Source organism: Lynx canadensis, chromosome B1 (genome assembly GCF_007474595.2).
Source record: "Lynx canadensis isolate LIC74 chromosome B1, mLynCan4.pri.v2, whole genome shotgun sequence".
NCBI lineage: Eukaryota > Metazoa > Chordata > Mammalia > Carnivora > Felidae > Lynx > Lynx canadensis.
The window spans coordinates 115,737,898-115,758,719 of record NC_044306.2 but is presented as its reverse complement, the minus strand read 5'-3'; the positions used below and the strand labels follow the sequence as shown (position 1 = coordinate 115,758,719).

The window sequence follows — 20,822 nt, the reverse complement described above, 5'->3', positions numbered from 1 at the left end:
CCTCAAAGATGAAACAAAAGAGACAGTTTGGCATCAGCTAAATCGTATGCCAAAATCAGTCTCCTCCTACTGGTAAATTCAAGTCCTCTGATCTTTCTCATGATAAAACCAAGGATAAAGAGAGTGAACATGAAGGAAAAGAGAAAATAAGTAATAAAATTTCAACACAGGAAAGAAATTAAAAAAAAACACCACTTGCTACGATACCAAGTTTAGCTAATTGCTCTGGTGTGCAGACATGAAAGGTATTTTCGTCCCTTGAGCATCCCACTGCTCAGAGGAGGAGGCAAGTGGAAAAGTGAGTGTGTAAAACATAAACCATGCACACAGCCCAGGGCACTTCATATACCTTCCAGGCCTTCTGCAATGAAGCAGCCAGCAGGCATCCACAGCTGCAGGCTATTCATTGTGTTTACATGGCTAATACTACGTGAAGACATTAAAGACAACAGTGAAGGGGCGCCTGGGTGGCGCAGTCGGTTAAGCGTCCGACATCAGCCAGGTCACGATCTCGCGGTCCGTGAGTTCGAGCCCCGCGTCGGGCTCTGGGCTGACGGCTCAGAGCCTGGAGCCTGTTTCCGATTCTGTGTCTCCCTCTCTCTCTGCCCCTCTCCCCCGTTCATGCTCTGTCTCTCTCTGTCCCAAAAAAAATAAATAAACGTTGGAAAAAAAAAAAAAAAAGACAATAGTGAAGGAAGAATGACAGCTTCCACCACCTGCCTCTATTTTCTCTTCTCTTTGTAGGTTTCAATACTATACAACCTGTATTAATGAGGCAGATTGTTTGTTTGTTTGTTTATTTTGAGAGAGAACAGGTGAGAGGGGAAGGGGCAGAAAGAAAGGGAGGAAGAAAATCCCAAGCAGGCTCTGTCAGCACAGAGCCCAATGTGGGGCTCAAACTCATGAACTGTGAGATCATAACCTGAGCCAAAATCAAGAGTTGGACATTCAACCGACTCAGCCACCCAGGTGCCCCAAGGCAAATTATTTCTAATGACGCCAAGCAAAAGAGGGCATATCTTAAAGTCTGCCATTGGGGTCTAGGTGGTAAGTATACATTCACAATTTATATATAATACTTGATTTCACTGTGTACCTGAAGAGGAAATCACATATAGCAAAGTCTCTTGTTTTTCTGGTATGTCAATTATATCTCAATAAAACCGAATGAAAGATGACTCTTCTTATAATCTAGCAAAAGAAATAACTTATGGTCGTCCATTCTGTGCATTCTAATTCCAGGAATTACTGTTAGTATATTTATTTTAAATTATAAAAGAGCAGTAAAGAGAATTTGGAATTGAGAAAACAAATCACCCCACATACAGTTATCATTGTCATTTTCGTATATTCCCTTCCCATTACAGGCACTGGTAGTTTCAGGAGTCTGTACAAAACCTATTATTTCATCAACTAGAAAATAAAAATTCAGGATCAACTTTTCCTGCACAAACAACATGACATGCATTAGGAGAACTGCACACACCCTACCATGTTCAATTAGCTTCTTAGAAATGCAAAAGCTCTCAGAGGTCTTGAGACACACCCATTTTTCCAGCTGCAAGATAAAGACCAGAAATCCTCCACACTAGGAACAAATGCTAAAATGACATTACACAAAAAGTCAGGCATTCATTAACAGGAAGACCATGATAAAAGTTCACAAAACAGACTTAAAACCAGAAACGTTAGAGACACAGTGTCTTCAAAACCAAAGATGTTAGCATCTGTGAACCTGTCTCCTCCTCAACTGTTTAAAATAGATATATATGCATATATGGTACAGGCCTGTTGTGAAATTCAGTAATTTTAAATCTCTGAAGTGCAGTGGCGCCTGGGTGGCTCAGGCGGTTAAGCATCCGACTTCGGTCAATGATCTCTCGGTCTGTGAGTTTGAGCCCCACCCGCATCAGGCTCTGTGCTGACAGCCCAGAGCCTGGAGCCTGCTTCGGATTCTGTGTCTCCGTCTCTCTCTCCGCCCCTCCCCAGCTCATGCTCTCTCTCTCCCCAAAATAAACAAACATTAAAAAAATGTTTTTAATAAAAATAAAAATAAAATACCTGAAGTACAGGGACTAACATTAATGCCCACTACCATTCCAGCATTGTCCTAAGGGCATATGAATGAATCCACTTAATCTTCATGCAATCCTACCTATGAAGATAGAAACATTCTCCTTTAACAGATTTGGAAATTGAGGCTCAGAAGAGGTTAATAACTGGCCCCCAGTCCCTGCCATACTATCTGCCAATGCACTTAACACACAAAAAATACTCAATAAATATAATGTGCTTGCTACGTTCCAGGAGCTGCTCTAAGCACTCTGCATATACTAACTCATATAGACTCCTTGGTACAATTCTAAGACAGGTATGGTAATTCTCATTGAACAGACAAGGGTACTGAAGCCACAGAAATTAGGTATTTTATGTAGTTAATTGATAAATATTACAACTGGGATTCCAACTAAGGTCCAAATATTATCCCCCCTCCCCCAAAAAAAACCAACAACAACAAACCTTTACTGTCTCTCTCATGAAAACTAAGTTATGAGACATTCTGTCACACAAATTGTTCTTAGTTTATCTTCTTAGTTCATAATTTCCCAGGAATTCTGGTCTGCATATGATCTTCACAAGTTGATAAAGTTCTGGACAAAAACTAAAATTACTCAACATTTCAATTAGTCCTCATCACTTCCATGAAGGTTAAGTGAGGGATTTTCAACCAACTTTTTTCAAAACCCAGAATCCACAGTCGGGCAACAACTGACATAGGGAACCCAGGGAAGAGAAGAATTTCACGGACACAAACAACTCTACATAAAGTTTTCTTTGCCATTTCTGAAAGTTACATTATTGTAAGAGTGGGAGATCTTTTTTACATTGTAGGCGTTGACTATTCTGCTCTGCCACCGCATTTACCGCTGAAAACTGTCCAGTTTTGGAGGGCCAGAGGACAGCATCCAACAGACTAATGTTTTTTACCTTTGTTGGATGCAACAGGGCGTGCTGAGCTGGTTCCCAAGGCCGGCATATCACTAGATTCGGCTCACAAACAGTGACAAACAGCAGCGGCACGCACTGTCCACCATGATGCTCCAGGCACGTGGCTGGGTGCACGCACCTTGCTTCCACCCTGGAAACACCCCTCTCCAGAACCACACTGGACACTGGGGAATGTGAACTCACTCCCACTGAAGAGACGCTCAAAGTAAGAATTGAGAACAAATATTTCTATGTATCACGTCTTCCTTCCAACCACACCCTAGGTTAAGAGAACAAATATACAAATAATTTGTGAGAAAATCTAAGTGTCTCCAAGGAACTTGTTTGAACATCAAAGAGTAGTATCAATACTATGAGCTCAAATTATTTTTTTAATGTTTTGTGTACTCATGCAGACATGAGCACATTTGGGATGAATACATTTTTAGTAACTTGCTACATTATATGCATGGACATGGAGGCTATGATAATCACTTTCCTTTCAAGAAAGGGGAATTTTTTTTCATTTTGAATCAAAATCATTTTTTTCATTACAAGCATTACCCATAACTGTTCCCTTTTCAAAATTCACGTCCAGCAATATTTTTAAATGAATTTAGCCTCCCAACTTAAGTACAAAATTCTTCCAATGCTTAACTAAAGTCAAAAAAAATTCAAGAGGTTGCTACCGTTTTTCCCTTCCAAAATAAAAAAAAAAAAATACATCAAGTGAATATTTTTTGAATCAGCACAAACATAACAGCACGAATCAAAAGAAACATGGAACATTTGCTCAAAGAATGCAAGTTCTATATAGATTCTATGTGTAGAGAGAAGAGAACACTCTACGAGGAATACAAAAAGAATTTTTGAAATGTAGACACGGCCAGTTTCTAGCACATTCTACTGACAAATCTTTTCAGTTTCCAAAACCACTGCCAAACATCTAAAAGGAGCAAAACCACCTCAAAGTGAGACAAGATATCTGGACAACATAACGTGAAGTCCCAGCCACATGAGCTATCCATTCTATTTGGGATTCATTAGGATTTCCAGAAACACAGTCAGCTGTTAGGAAACAATGTGTTCTTCTTCGCCTCGTACACAGAAAACTTTTTATTGCAGGGAATTTCCTCTAAAACAAAAATAGACCACAAGCCAGGCCACGAGCAAGAGTTTATATACCTAAACCCCTCGCGTCCAATCTTAAGAGCACCACAGTCACCCAGCTTTTAAGGATAAAGGGAATACAGGGGGAGCTCTTCAGTAGGGGGTCATTAATTCACATGCTACCAGGAATCACCTAGATCTAGAAATATTGAAATATTATGAATGTTTAAATATTAACTTAATTCTAAACTGTTACATGGGTATTCAAAAGTGGTTGTTTTGGGGCGCCTGGGTGGCGCAGTCGGTTGAGCGTCCGACTTCAGCCAGGTCACGATCTCGCGGTCCGTGAGTTCGAGCCCCGCGTCAGGCTTTGGGCTGATGGCTCAGAGCCTGGAGCCTGTTTCCGATTCTGTGTCTCCCTCTCTCTCTGCCCCTCCCCCATTCATGCTCTGTCTCTGTCCCAAAAATAAATAAACGTTGAAAAAAAAAATTTTTTAAAAAATAAAAAAAAAAAAGTGGTTGTTTTTTGGTTTTTTTGTTTTTTTTTTTCTTGACTAAACACAATCTAAGAGCTAACACACTGTATCTGTAATCTTTGTTCAAAAGAACAATTGTTTGCTTTTATCTGGAAACTGGCAGACAGAACATTCACTACCTGAAAATAGTAGTAATCTTGCCTTCTCTTTTTAATCTTCCTAAAGAACTGTGAACACGTTAATAAACATTGTGATTCCACATTCTAAGTTTTGCCTTTAAGTATTTTCTGCACTTTTTTCTTCAGCCAAATCTGCTCAACAGATTTGAACACTACAGCTCATTCATATTTTATGTAACTATTAAATTTCTATTATCTAAACTACATGCATCCAAAGCATGAACACCAAACGACATTCTGGCAACACTTTAAAACTGAGCTGTGAAGTCAGGTTTTTATGTGCAGTATAAAATCCATTTAGAGCACTAAACCACCATTTCATAAAAAGACAAACCTTTAAATAATTTATAGCACTAGTAAATCTAGAGTTCCTAGCAGATTTAAAAACAGTATTCAAAATATCACTTTAGATTAAAACCAGCAGCAAGAATCCTACTTCCTTATGTCATAACACACCAAGTTAAATGCAATCCCAGCAGGCCATCTAGTGACCATTCAAGGGTTTGGGGAAAAAACTTAAATCCAAAATCCTCAGCATTTTTCAGTGCCTTCTACTTTCTTGAATAAAATGTGAAGATACACCAACAGAAGCACATTAAGAAAATAAAGATGCTCTGACCAAACACTTGAGAAATGAAGTATTTATATAAACGAACACATTTCCTTATTCCAATTATAGTACAAAGACCAGACAGAAAGAGAAATAAGACAATCCAGGGACGACTGAGAATATACAACATTATGCTGATCAAAATACCCATCATCCTAAAATAGCCCTTGTACAGAACATTAAAAACAAATTTTTCTTGGACAGCGAAACCAGTGCCATATCTCAAAGAACGTTAAAGAAACAATACCTGGTAGAATTCATTTCGGGAAGTCTCTCCAAAGCATTACCAATCATCAGATAGAAAAATTCCTTTGCTAGCTATCATGGAGACAGCACTTCTCAAACAGCTGGATCATCTAGAAAGCCGCAACCATGCTATCCCTCTCTGCTCCAATAAAAAGTCTGCCATGGGGGCACCTGGGTGGCTCAGTCAGTTGAGCATCCGACTTTGGCTCAGGTCATGGTCATGATCTCACAGTCCGTGAGTTCAAGCCCCGTGTCGAGCTCTGTGCTGACAGTTCAGAGCCTGAAACCTGCTTTAGATTCCCTGTCTCTCTCTCTCTCTCTCTCTCTCTCTCTCTGCACCTCCCCCACTCATGCTCTGTCTCCCCCTTCTCTCAAAAAATAAACATTAAAAAAAAAAAAAAGTCTGCCATATATTACAATGGGAACTATATATTTGGTTTTTGTCCCTGGTTCCTGGCACAGAGTCCTTAAAATTCATGGAATCTCCTAACTGGAAAGTGTGTTTGATATGATAATGTGATGATTCCAGGCTAAGGGGGTCCTCAAAAAAGACCACACCATACTTAGAGCGTTGGAACTTTCAATTCTGTCCCCAGAACTCTGGGCTGGGGAAGAGACCGGAAACTGAGTTCAGTCACCAGTGGCCAAAGACTTAATCACGGCTATGTGATGGAACCTCCATAAAAGCCCTAACGGTTAGATTCAGAGAGGTTCTGAGTTGGTGACAACATGCCCACAAAGGGCATGGAAGCACCACGGCTCTCCCTGCCCCATACCCTGCCCTATACATCTCTTCCATTTGGCTCTTCCTCAGTTGTATCCTTTATAATAAACTGGTAATGGTAAGTAAAGTGCTTTCCTAAGTTCTGTGAGCTGAATTATTCAACCAGGGGATAGGGGGTCTGGGTAACCCCTGAATGTACAGTCAGTCAGGCAGAAATGTAGGTGTCTGTTTGCAGCTGGCATCTGAAGTGAAGGCAGTCTTGTGAGACGGAGCCCTTCACCTGCAGTGTCCAAACTAACTCTGGACAGTTAGTGTGAGAACAGAATTGAATTGCTAGACACCCAGTTGGTGGCAGAGAATTCCACAATTAGTTGGTAAGAGAATAAGACAAACCAACCTCAAAAATCTAACAAACTGAGGAACCCGAAAAAGAAACAAAATGTACTTAGCTTTATTATTTTAGAAATAAGATTTTCTTCTATGGCTTAATAACCTAAGCCACTCATTTACTATTTAGATTTAGGTGTCAGGACATAAGTAAATTGTAATTCATCTGGCACGATGTGCCCCAGCTTTGCAAGTTAAATTAGGTAACTGACAATCACTTGTTATTTCACACTACATAGAATACACATTTCACACTAATCAGAGACAGGCACAAGCAATTTACGTCTTAACAAGGTCAACATTCCTTCCAATCCAGACAGTGCTGCCTCTGATCTGCTCTGAAGTACTCTGAAAGTAGGCTAAAAAATATGAACTCCTTCTAAGACCCAATACTCTCAAGTTCTCATTCCCAACTATGCTTAGGAAAAAAAAAATGGTCAAGGAATGTGAAAAAGACCCACAGAAAAGACTGATACTTCAGACACAAACGAGAAATGGAAAGAATCTAGATAAAAGGCAAGGCAGTTGGGAGAAGAATGGGCTCTTGGATCGCAGAATCCAACACACCGTGTTCAAATCTGACTCTACCCCCCCCCCGCCCCGCCCCCGTCCTGGGACAAACAGCTTCACTTCTCTGACTTGTTTCCGCATCAGTAAAATGAGGATAATTATAACTTACTTCTCAGAGTTTTGATATAACATTACATGTATTTTTTTTAATTTTATTTATTTTGAGAAAGGAAGAGACAGCATGAGTCAGGGGAGGAACAGAGAGAAGGGGAGAGAGAGAATCCCAAGTAGGCTCCATGCTGCCAGCTCAAAGCCAATGCAGGAGCTCGAACCCAAGAACTGTGAGATCATGACCTTAGCCAAAACCAAGAGTCAGATGCTTAAGTGACTGAGCCACCCAGGCGCCCCCAACATCAAATGTATTAATGCTACCAGAACAACTACTGAAGGCCTTGCCTATGTGGGAATTCTCTTGGACTTCTATCTTTGCCTGCCACTTTCCCTTCTAGTGCACACAATTCTATTCATACAAATAATGCTGGTTAGTGCACAACCTCTAACTTCATATCCTCACTCCTTGCTCTCAGCACGGCACTCAACATTGTCATCCCCTTCACTTTCCAGTCTAGATTTGTGCAACCAGCTCTACCCTGACCTCCCATGAGCCACCTCTGGAAAACCCCACAAATGCCTCTGTGATGACAATGAGGTTGTGCTGCATGTGCCACCTGGACCACCAGGGAGGATCTGCTTTGGAAGGTGCAGACCACACGGAGTTCCCTTGCCATCAGGGTGCAGCAGGCAAATGGACTCCTTGCATCACCAACTATCAACTCCAAGCTGAACGTCAGGTGCTTACTGGTTTACCCATGTGCCCTAATGTTCGTCTGAGGTTCAACTTTGTGGGGAAAAAAAAAAAAAGAAAAAAAAAAAAACAATCAAAGCAGAATAAATGTCAGAACAGAAGTAGTCATGTACGGGTGTGTATTTCTTCCCTCTACTACATTCATAAATTCTACATCATGCTAATAAAAGAAAAAATGAATTTATACGTTCTAGTCTACAACTATAAATAATGGTAATTAAAACCAAAAATTAAGATCCATGAGGCAGAATTTTTACCGTTTAATACAATGCCACATCCCCAGTGCTTTACAACAGTACCTACTATGTAAGACACTAAGTAGATGTTAAATCAACTAACAGGATCGGGGTGCCTGGGTGGCTCCATCGGTTAAGCATCCGACTCTTGATTTCAGGTCAGGTCATGATCTTGTGGTTTGTGAGTTCAAGCCCCATATGGAAGGACAGTGCAGAGCCTGCTTGCGATACTTTCTCTCCCTCTCTCTGTCCCTCCCCCATGTGTGCTCTCTGTCTCTCAAAAAGAAACAAACATTAAAAAAATTTTAAATTAACAGGTTCAACCAAGTAAAACACAGAAATACATACTTTTAATGAGAAGTGAAGTCCTATCTTTTCCCCAAATGAGGGTGATACCAAAAGAAAGCAATTGCATTAAGAAGCCATTTGCATTTCTTCTGTCACCACTGAGCTTTAGGATAAAAATAAAAATTTTTTCATGGGGCACCTGGGTGGCTCAGTCAGTTGGGCATCTGACTTTTGATTTCAGCTCAGGTCATGATCCCAGGGTCATGGGATCAAGCCCTGCATCGAGCCCTGCACTGAGCATGGAGCCTGCTTGGGATTCTCTCTCTCCCTCTCTCTCTCTCTCTCTCCCCTCCCTCTCTCCCCTCCCCATCCTTGGCCCCTCCCTTCTTGCATACTTGCATACTCCCTACTTGCATACTCCCTTCTCTCTCTAAAAAATAACAAATAAATAATTTTTCAAGAGAAAATTTCCCCATCTTAAACTAATATAACCAGAACACTTTTCTGGTTATAGATTTAATTACACTGCACTGTAGGTATGATGAGAACACTGTTGAAAGTAAAAGCCAGAGGCAAATGGAAATGAATCCTAGGAATTCATACACCCAGAATCCTAGGTATAAAATACAATATGTCCATAAGCGAATTACTTAGTATCTCTAAAACACCTCAGGGGTTTACTGTATTGAATAAAACCAGAGTACTTACACAAAATACTCAGCACAAAGACCACTTGGGAAACTGTCACATCACAGTCAAGTGAGAAGTAGCTGAAAGCTAAACTAGGAGAAAGGTCACTTCCACCCAGATTCTAACAATCAAAACAAATATTTTAAAAGATACAAAGCAGGGTGCCTGGGTGGCTCAGTAGGTCAAGCTTCTGACTTCAGCTCAGGTCATGATCTCATGGTTCGTGAGTTATAGCCCCAAATAGGGCTCTCTGCTGTCAGCACAAAGCCCGCTTCAGATCCTCTGTCCCCTCTCTCTCTGCCCCTCCCCTGCATGAAAGCGTGTGTGCACTAATATAAACATTTAAATATATTAATAAATAAAAGACACAAAGTCCCACACATATGACCCTTAGATACTCAGTAAATGTTAGTTTTTTTATCTAGACAGAATGAAACTGTCCAATCATCGACTGTCTAGCAGGTACAACATAGACTAACTTCCATCTATAAAGAAGAACAATTAGCATAATTATTGATTAGGGGCAAACACATTGGAAGCAAGGCTTTAATTAAAGCCACAGACACTAAAGCAAGCAACAGCACCAAGAAAAAAAATAGTAATAATACTGTGGCAGAACAAATACATAAGGACAATAATAAGAAAATACGTAGCTTGGAACCAAACTGTGGAGAACCTTGAACACAGATCACCTTAATTCTATAAACCATGGGAAAATCAGTAAATTCTTTAGAGTAAAAAAAACAAAACAAAACAAAACCTAGACTACACTTTAGAAAGATGACTCTGTGAACGATACAGGATGGAAGAGAAGGCATATCAGGGGCGCCTGGGTGGCTCAGTTGGTTGGGTGTCTGACTTCAGCTCAGGTCATGACCTCGCAGTTCATGAGTTCAAGACCCGCATCAGGCTCCCTACTGTCTGTTCAGAGCCTGCTTCGGATCCTCTGTCGCCCTCTCTCTGCCCCTACCCCACTCACACAAGCTCACTCTCTCTCTCTCAAAAATAAACATTAGAAAAAAAATTTTTTTTAATCTTTAAAAGGCATATCAAACTGGAGATGGGGTGACCAGTTAAGGAAATATCAGGTAGTACAAGCTGAAAATCATACAGGGGCAGTTTACCCTCAATTTTTAACTACTGGGGACGGGGGAACTGCAAAAGTCCTGGGCATGACAGGCACTACCTGAAGTCTGTGTTTTCATTTCACAGAATCATGGTTAAAACCCAATTTAACACTAAACACAGGGTGAGATCCTGGATCAAATCCTAGTACAGGACAGGACCTTAGTGGAAAAACCTGTGAAATACAAGTAACTTTGTCATGTAGTTTACAGTATCTTACCAGGGTCAATTTCTTAGTTTTGAGAAATGTTCTATAGTCATGTAAGGTATTAAAACAATAGGAAGCTGGGTGAAGGATATAAGGAACTCTCTGTACTCTTTTACATTTACAGAAAAGTTGTAAAATTTTCTCAAAATAGTTTTAAAAAACAACAAAATCACCCCCTCACTACAGAAAAAGAAAAAAAAAAAAAAAAAGCGTCTATGTAGGTGAAGGGTCAAACCCAAAGGATGCTATTCTATGTAGGGCCTCAAAGAAGTGGTTAGGAATGAAAGTAAAGACAGAAGGGAGATGACACAGCATCCATCACACGCTAAGTTTAATAGCCCCATATAAGTATCTGAACTACCTGGTTTTAACTGGAGTCCCTAAAATGGCTTCAGAGATTCATGAGCCCCCTACATGATATATGAGAGTATCACTGTGTATTTCCCTGAGGTTCTATAAAACAATTCAGAATCACTGACTAGAGGGACACCTCAGTGGCTCTGTCTGTTAAGCATCTGATGCCTGATTTCAGCTCAGGTCATGATCTCACAGTTCACGGGATCAAGCTCTGCTCTGTGCTGAGCATAGAGCCTGCTTAAGATTCTCTCTCTCCCTCTGCTCCTCTCCCCCACTCGTTTGCTCTCTCTAAAATAAAAAAATTAAAAAAGAGCCAAATTATGATATAATTTCTGTAATGATTATCGAAGTTTAATAATTCTAAGTGTCAATATACTGGATACAACAGAGGAATGACTAAACTTGAAAATAAGAGAGTAAAAATTATTAAAGCTGACAAATTAACATAAAAAGAATGAAAGCACAGAGCACATAAACGCTGTGGGACAGTATTACATTGCCTAACATATGTCTAACTGGAATCCCAGGAAAAAGAGAAAGAAAAGGGCAAAAGAAATATTTGAAGAGATAGTGGCCAAAAAGAGTTTTCAGAAAGTAATAAAAGAACAAGTCAAAGAACTCTAAACTGAAAGAAAAAAAACCTAAAACTGCTGAAAGACCCAGACACACCATACTCAAACTGCTAAAAACGAAGGAGTAAGAGAAAATCTTGAATTCAGGCGGAAATAAAAGGAAACATTACAAGGAGAGGAGCCAAGAAATGAACTTCTCATCAGAAGCAATGCAGAGGACCACAGAACCTAGAACATCATCTTTAAAGAACTAAAAGGGACAAAACCCGTCAACTCAGAATACTATGCCCAGTGAAAATATCTTTTATTTTTTTTAATGTTTATTTTTGAGAGAGAGAGCATGAGCAGGAGAGAGAGAGGCAGAGGGGGAAGGAGACAGAGGATCCGAAGCAGGCTCTGTGCTGACAGCAGTGAGCCCGATGAAGGGCTCAAGTTCACAAACCATGAGACCATGACCTGAGCCGAAGTTGGGTGCTCAACCAACTGAGCCACCCAGGCACCCAAAAAAATCTTTTAAAAACGAACAGGTGAGAAAGATCTGGAATAAAGCCTTTCCAAACTCATTCTTCTGTGCCTCCCAGAATGCTCTGTGCACACTGAAACCATGTTTCTAACACATCTCTAGCAGCTGCACCCTCTTATCCCCACTTCCATCACCGACAGTGTAAATCCCTCAAGGACAGAGACATGGCTGATTAATCTTTGTGTTGCCAGTGCTCAGGACTGTGACAAAATAAGTAGTGAGCTTCTGACAGACGTCTGACTGCTGACGATGAAAGAATGGATAATGAGGAGGGAAGCCAGAGGCACAGCAGCAGGACCAGCAGCAGAGCTCAGAAGCCGATTAACAGGAAACCCAGACAGCAGAAAGACGAAGCACAGAAAACCTCCCAGGATGGGGTCTCGTGAGCCTGCAGACTGTACGCCAATACATACGGAGAAACACATCGGAGCAGTGCCATTACACATTCACATTATTTCTACTCATTTGGCGAAAACGTTTAGGGAAATACATTCGGGAGTTCCAGGTAAATTATCTGGCAGATATTTTATAATGTGAAAACAATTCTAAGGCCAAACATCTATAATATACCCAGACACAGGTAATGTTTTTAAGTTGATGTCTAATGCATCCAGTAAGAAATACTAGATGACAGAGGATTATGGTAATAAGATCTGAAACATCAAGAGGGGGTTCAGATGCCCCAGGCCACAGTTAAAACAGAATGGGGCACAATGATGCATTGTTGTCTGTGTACCACTAAACAGGAGTTCCTGCACAGCACTAGGCAGCAAAGGTGGGGACACCGTGACTAGGAGAAAGAGTAACAACTGACACTCACCCAAAGGCCAGGTCCTCCCTAACTGAGTTAAGTGCATGACCCTCCACTGGGCCCATGGAAATGTGAAGAAAGGAGCAGGGAAAGAAAGAAAAAGAATTTCTAGGGGGCACCTGGTTGGCTCAGTCAGTTGAGCATCTGACTCTTAGTTTCAACTCAGGTCATGATCTTACCATTTCATGGGTTCAAGCCCACCATCGGGCTCTGCTCTGGCAGCGCAGAACCTGTTTGGGATCCCCTCTCTCTCTCTGTCTTTCCCTCCCCCGCTCACTCTGTCTCTGTCTCTCTCAAATAAATTAAAATTAAAAAAGAATTACAAAAAAAAGAATTAAAAAAAAAGAATTTCTAATTATGGAGACTGCACTAAACTCTGAGAGAATCATGTATCTAATAAATGGCTTGAGTCCTTGGGAAAATAGCCAGCCTCTTTATGCTTCTACATGCTCCGGAACCAAACAAAGATCTTTATGTCCTGGAACCTTTCCCTTCCTAAAACTCAACCATAAGGATATCATCATGTTGCACAGGCTAAGATCTGGGTACTCTCTAAATGTCTAGGAAAAGTTACCTGCATTATGTACAATAATGTCGGGGTGCCTGAGTGGCTCAGTCAGTTGTGCATCCAACTTCAGCTCAGGTCATGATCTCATGGTTTGTGGGTTCGAGCCCCACATCAGGCTCTGTGCTGATAGCTCAGAGCCTAGAGCCTGCTTCGGATTCTGTGCCTCCCTCTCTCTGCCCCTCCCCCACTCACACGTTGTCTCTGTCTCTCAAAAACGAATAAACATTAAATAAAAAAAAAAAATACAATAATACCAAGTTGTAGAGCTAAATAATCAAGGCTGAATATTCTCTATTAGGTATTTGTGTGGTAAAACTACTGGTAAAATAAAAGATTTTTTGGCTCCCAAGCCTCCTATGGTTCACGTTGACCAACGTATTTCATACTGTATACACTGGGGCCCCCACAACACCTAACACAGGGACGTACACTCTCAGAAAACTGTCAGCACCATATACTACATATTAGCATCACCTGTTTTTTTTGTTTTGTTTTGTTTTTGGTGGGGGAAGATCACGAGATGAATATTATTTATTCTGATGATTCTCTCTTTGACCTTTCCTTACCCGTTCCTGTAGAAGTTCCACAACCTGCTGGACACAGTCGTTCACATCACAGGAGTCTGTTTTCAGCACCAATTCTGGAGCCTCTGGTTTTTCATACTCAGAATCGATTCCAGTGAAACCTACAAAAGGTACCAGAGCATTGAAGGGGGTAGAAATTAAAACAGGCTTGTTTCTTTGGTGCAAGTCTCTGCCATGGTGAAGTTCGTATTTACACTAACCCTTCTGAGTTACAAGGTTATAGTATTGAAACTTCTTCCTTGGGAGAAGACTTCTGATTAAACTTTTGTTTCTCCTTTAAACATGTACAGGTAATTCTCACTCACAGTTCAACAAAGTTGCCATGGACACTAAGTGAGTGACTACTGAAACCACTGGCCCCTAGGGGAAACATGGGGTCAGCTTCCTGCAAGGCTCAGTCATCACCAGATTCTTTTTGACACTTCTTTACAGTACGAAAGCTAAAACAGGAAGGCTGGGTGTCACTTTGTTCAACTTCAGCTGGGAACGTTACTCGGGTGGGAGGACTAAAATTTTTGCCACTTTGTGTGTGTCCACAAGTGACTGCCTAAGCACCATGAGTACTCATGTGGGGGGTTAAAAATTTTAGCGGGTAGGAAAACTTGCAAATATGGAATCCTCAAATAATGAGGATTGACTATAACTTCTTCTGTCACCTTTTTTCTTTTAACTAAATGCCCAAACTGCCTATGAATAAATAGGAATAAATACCAAGTGGTCCAGGGCACCTCAATGTCTCCACAGGAAGACAGAATACAGTACTTAAACCCTAGTCATAAACCAAACTAGATGAGGTTTTTTTTTCCTCTCAATGCAAACACTGACACCAAGTTAAACTGTTCATTATATTCACAAGGATTATCTACAGCCAAACTGAAGCTCTGAAGGCTGCTTCTGCTACCAGGATTAAGTGTTCAAGACAAAGTAACCACTATTAGCTTAAGCAAAACGTAACTAAGGGAGCTAATCCTGTCACATCACAAAATACATTCTACAGTCAAACATAATCAGTTTATGTGTCAACCACTATTTAGATCTCCCCTTTAAATATGTTACCATGTAATTGCCAAAGAGAAAGAATACAGGATGATTCCCAAGAATGGGCTAGCTGAGCTGAAGATATGTTGTTCCTATCTTACGCCCTTGACATGACCCCCTACAGAAGTCATTTAAGGCTTGTCTGCCTTGAAGTGCTAAGGTCAACCTTGGGGTTAAAATGGTAAACATTACTTTAAAATCATTACTATTGGGGCACCTGCGTGGCTCAGTCGGTTGAGCATCTGACTTCGGCTCAGGTCATGATCTCACAGCTCGTGAGTTTGAGCCTCGCGTCAGGTTCTGTGCTGACTGCTCAGAGCCTGGAGCCTGCTTCAGATTCTGTGTCTCCCTCTCTCTCTGCCCCTCCCCCGTTCATGCTCTGTCTCTCTCTCACACAAAAATAAACATTAAAAAAAAAAAAAGTTAAAATCATTACTATTGACAGCCTCTTCTCTGCTGCCATGCCAACCACCCCGCTGCGGCATATTCAATAAACCTCTATCTCCTTAAAAAAAACATAACTAAAATAAAATATAATAAAGTAAAATAAAACAAAATAAAATAAAATAAATTACTATTAAGAGGTGTAGTCACCAAAAGAGTTCTAAAATGTAATAGACAAGTCTACAGCCCACTTGTTTTCTTCTATTTCATGTTTCTAAGCATCACATGAAGACTGAATCCAAGAAGAGATTTCTGCATTACCAATATTCCTAACAGTATTTAGTGGTGAGTCACAATAGAATAGCTAGGGAAAAATAATTCTGGTTAAAACACTAGTTCTTAAGCTCTAATTCTCAAATGCAGCTAAACAATGCAATCGCCAGGTCCCACCTGCATTAGATTCTGATTTGGCCTTGGCACAGGATTTTTAAAAGTTCACTCAAATAATGCTATTGTGCAGCAAAGCCTGAAAACCACTGTGTTAGAAGATTTGGCTTATTTTAAAAGCCCAGGAATTCTCTTTCTAGCTAATTTATCCCATAAATGATTATAATAAATGTATGCTTAAGCAAAACATTTATATTTAAGTAAATAACAACTACTTGAGCAGTAATCATGAAAATAATCATTTTGTGGGGCGCCTGGGTGGCTTGGTCGGTTGAGCGTCCGACTTCGGCTCAGGTCATGATCTCACGGTCCGTGAGTTCGAGCCCCGCGTCGGGCTCCGTGCTGACAGCTCAGAGCCTGGAGCCTGTTTCAGATTCTGTGTCTCCCTCTCTCTCTGCCCCTCCCCTGTTCATAATCTGTCTCTCTCTGTCTTAAAAATAAATAAATGTTAAAAAAAAAAAATTTTAAAAAAAAAGAAAATAATCATTTTGAATGGCTGACACAGGGATAGTTATAGTGTCACAAAAAGCCCTCTAAAAGCCTGAGGTCTGCTGAATGTATACAATCTCTTCTGTCCTTGCACATTTACCATCACAGCTCTGAAACAGCATTTACCATTCTGACAATGAGTAAACGGTTTTTAATTTTTTTTTTTAACGTTTATTTATTTTTGAGACAGAGAGAGACAGAGCATGAACGGGGGAGGGTCAGAGAGAGGGAGACACAGAATCTGAAACAGGCTCCAGGCTCTGAGCTGTCAGCACCGAGCCCGACTCAGGGCTCGAACTCACGAACTGTGAGATCGTGACCTGAGCCGAAGTCGGACGCTTAACCGACTGAGCCACCCAGGCGCCCGAGTACACGGTTTTTAAATACTAACAACTCCAGGGGTGCCCGGGTGGCTTGGCTGGTTGATCATCCACCTCTTGATTTCAGCTCAGGTCATGATCTCAGAGTCACAGGATGGAGCCCCATGTCAGGCTCCACGCCGAACATGGAGGTTGAGATTCTCTCTCTCTCTCTCTCTCTCTCTCCCCCTCTCCCCCAGTCACGCGTGGGGCTCTAAATAAATACATACATACATGTGTACATACATACAACTCTACAATCGGGGACTCTAACACATATATTTTAATCTAAGGAACATTTTATTAATGTCTACCGAGAGGAATAGAAAACAGTCAAGAAAGTAAATAAGTAACACAGAGAAAACTAAGCTACTACAAACACACTCCCAAATATAGAATGCAAATTACAAATAACTCAAGGTATTTTGCATGTGGTCTTACTCATCTTTGCATCTCAGCAGCAAACACACAGCTTGCAAACAGGTAGCACTGATCAATGTGTGTTGAACATCCAATTTCCACTCCATCTTCTAATCTATCCAATAAGCATTTACTATGTGTGTAACTCTAATGATACAAAAATATTCAAGATGTTATCCCTGTTCAAAAGTAGTTTACTCCAGCCAGAGACAAATCTACCTCCCTCACCAATCCATCCTTGCAAAAACAAAGCCAACTAAAATTAAAATAAGATTTAGATTTCAAGATCCCAGACACATCATTTTGCTTCTCTTTGCCAAATCTGTATTTTGAGAAACTGAAGTGAAAAGTGGCCATTGACAGAGACAGGCAGACACAGATGATGAAGAGCTGAACTGGTTTCCCTCCTAATGTCGTCAGTTATTCAGGTCAGGCAACCTGTTCTCTTTGAGTCAAGAAAGCACAGGCTTCATGGGTGAAACTGAGTTTCTCTGGTGGCATAACTGAATGCCAGCCTTGCCTAAGGAACCAGGTTTCACCACAGCAGGTGGAACTTGCCCCACACTTGCCCCAACTGGTTAAGCATCCCCAGATCCAAATGTAGAAGAGCCCAGAATAACAGCATAGTCCTTCCTGTTCCACCTTTTGCTATGCAGAACCAGAAGCTGAGTGACAAAATCTTGAATTCACAGAGCTCCTGTGATAGTCCCAGGCTATTATATTCCCTATTGGGAAGGCAGCAGTTACCTGCATGAATCATTGATCCCTACACAGCGCTGAGTAATCAATCCCTGGCACGTCCTCTGTTGTTAACAATAATAGAACAGAACTAATGTTAAACGATACCTAGAAGATTAATATAATTGGTATCAAAGGTCACATCAGACAGGTTCTAAATGTCTCCTATGTCCAAATGTTCATCGTAGTTGTAACTTTAGGAGCAAAGCATAAAAATTTTTAAAATCAAGGTATCTTCATTTTGATGGAATCAGAGATATATTAATTCAACCTAATTCAACAAATGTACACCGAATGAATAAGGGACCATTCCACACCATGATATAAATAAGAACAAGGCACTGGTTTTGCTTTCAAAATGTTTACAATTCCCATGATCTATGGAATTTCCTTCATTTTCACCAGAACAAAAAGCAGAAGTGGCAGCAGCTAGCAATTGCTATGCAGTCTAATGCACCTAATTATACCAAGTAGGTTTCCAACAGCCCCAGAAGTCCCAAGCTTCTAAAACTGTGTCTTGGGAGTAGGATTCCAACCTGACCAACCATTCCCACTGAGTATTACACACAGTGCCAGGTACTGCTGGTAGGCTTCAGAGACACAAGAGCGTAGTATTAAGACCCACTTTTTCTTCTCAAGGAGCTCCAAGTTGTTTGAATATTCCCAATCTCTTAGCAAAGATGATCAGTCTCAGATATGGCAAGATAAAGTATGCAAAGGGGCACCTGGCTGGCTCAGCCAGTAGAACATGCAGCCCTTGATCTCGGGGTTGCATGTGAACCCCACACTGGGTGTAGAGATTATTTAAAAATAAAGTCTTAAAAAAAATGCAAGCAAAGGGAAACTTACCTTTAATTTCTCCAGCCCGTGCTTTTTTGTAGAGTCCTTTAACATCCCTCTGTTCACAAACATGCAGAGGAGCATCAACAAATACTTCAAAAAACGGTAAACTTGCACCCTCATGAATTTGCCTTGCATTGTTGCGATCCTTAGAAAAAAGATGTAGAGAAACATAATAAAAGGTGCTCATACGAATCAAAGGTACTATAAACGATCAAGGATGAGTAAAAGTGCTTTATCAGCTGAGGCAGTGGAAAACTAAATATTAGACAAAACTTAATTTATATTTTAAAATAGAAACAAAAAAAATTTAACCCAAGAAACTATTTCTTCACAACGCTTTTAAAATTTGATATTCTAGGGGCGCCTGGGTGGCGCAGTCGGTTAAGCGTCCGACTTCAGCCAGGTCACGATCTCGTGGTCCGGGAGTTCGAGCCCCGCGTCAGGCTCTGGGCTGATGGCTCAGAGCCTGGAGCCTGTTTCCGATTCTGTGTCTCCCTCTCTCTCTGCCCCTCCCCCGTTCATGCTCTGTCTCTCTCTGTCCCAAAAATAAATAAACGTTGAAAAAAAAAAATTAAAAAAAAAAAAAAATTTGATATTCTAAAAATCCAAGATATTGGGGAGTTCCAGGAGGGAAAACAACAGATGCCCTGTAAAAACTTTCACCTAAATTTTACAGGGAACCACAGTCAAAGCCCAGCCTGAATGCAGGTGCCATCAGGCCTCTCATAACATGGTCAATCTTAGCCTGAGCCTGAGTCCATTCAGAGTCCTCAAGGTGGTTTATCCCCTTGCCAAATACAAGGTCCTGCAACCACTTCTCATCTCTAGCACTCCCAAAACTTTACTTTTCTGTCCTGCCTCGAACCCCCCAACTCTCTGGTAATCACCTTCACTGCTCCGCCCTGTCCTCCGGAACGGTTTCTTAAGTCAACCTCTTCTTTCTGTCTAAGCTAAAACTGTTTCCCCCTTAAGATCCACTCATCTTTCCATACTCAAGGCCAACTCCACATTCATATGCTAGACACAAGCAGTGCCAACATTTCCAAAGCCAGCCCTGCAACTCCCACCACTCTATCCCCACACAGCTCATTTTACCATTCACATTTCTTATGGCCCCTACTTCCACGGTCACTACTCTCCTCTTCCGCATTTCAAAACGAAGATCCGCAGGCACGAATGCTCTCAATCTCCTCTCAGCCATATAAATGTATCCACATGCCCAGCAACCTTTGTCTCCCTCACTCCTGCTACTCCTTCCTCCCTTTGAATTCCACAGCCACCCCTCTAATGGACCTTCCTCAATCCATTTCCCCCCTCCATCTGAAATCCTCTTCCTTCTCTGCCAGCTTTTTCCCCTGGCAACAAGTCACTTATCCATTAAAAACAAGTGAACTGCGGGGGCATCTGGGTGGCACAGTCGGTTGAGCGTCCAACTTCAGCTCAAGTCATGATCTCACAGTTGGGTGTTCAAGCCCCACATCCGGCTTGCTGCTGTTAGCAGGGAGCCTGCTTCAGAACCTCTCTCCTCCTCCTCTCTCTCTGCCCCTTCCCTGCTTGGGCTCTCTTGTGCATGTGCGCACACGCTCTCTCTCATATAAACGTTTTTAAAAAAAGTGAACTAGGGCGCCTAGGTGGCTCAGTAGGTTGAGTGTTTGACTCTTGATTTCAGCTCAGGTCATGAGCTCACAGTTTGTGGGTTCAAGCCCCGCATCCAGCTCTGCGCTGACAGCCAGAAACCTGCTTAAGAGCCTCTCTCTGCCCCTCCCCCACTCTTGAACACGCTTATACTCTTTCAAAATACATCAACATTAAAAAAAAAAAAAGTGAACAAATCACACAAAAATCCCTTAATCATAAGTACTCTTCAGCCTTTGAATTACAGGACTTTCTGCTGCTGTTCACACTACTAACTCTATATATTCCAGTGACGCTATTTCCTAATCATTCCTATGCAGGCTCCCATGGCTCCTCTTACTTCCCCATCCCTTCGACACTGGTGTTGCCCACAGCCCATTAGGAGCCCACTGCTCACATGAAGTCAGTCCTT

General features: G+C 41.3%; 1 protein-coding gene across 1 annotated transcript in view; it reads right to left on the bottom strand.

Annotated features, from left to right (window-relative positions):
- The window catches only part of PAPSS1 (3'-phosphoadenosine 5'-phosphosulfate synthase 1), a 105,931-nt gene that overhangs the window by 59,209 nt on the left and 25,900 nt on the right, over positions 1–20,822 (bottom strand). Inside the window, exons 4-5 of the mRNA XM_030313303.2 lie at positions 18,782–18,920; positions 14,040–14,158 (exon numbers count right to left, since the gene is read on the bottom strand). Coding sequence (XP_030169163.1) covers positions 14,040–14,158; positions 18,782–18,920 — 258 coding nt within the window. The remainder of the gene's footprint in view (positions 1–14,039; positions 14,159–18,781; positions 18,921–20,822) is intronic.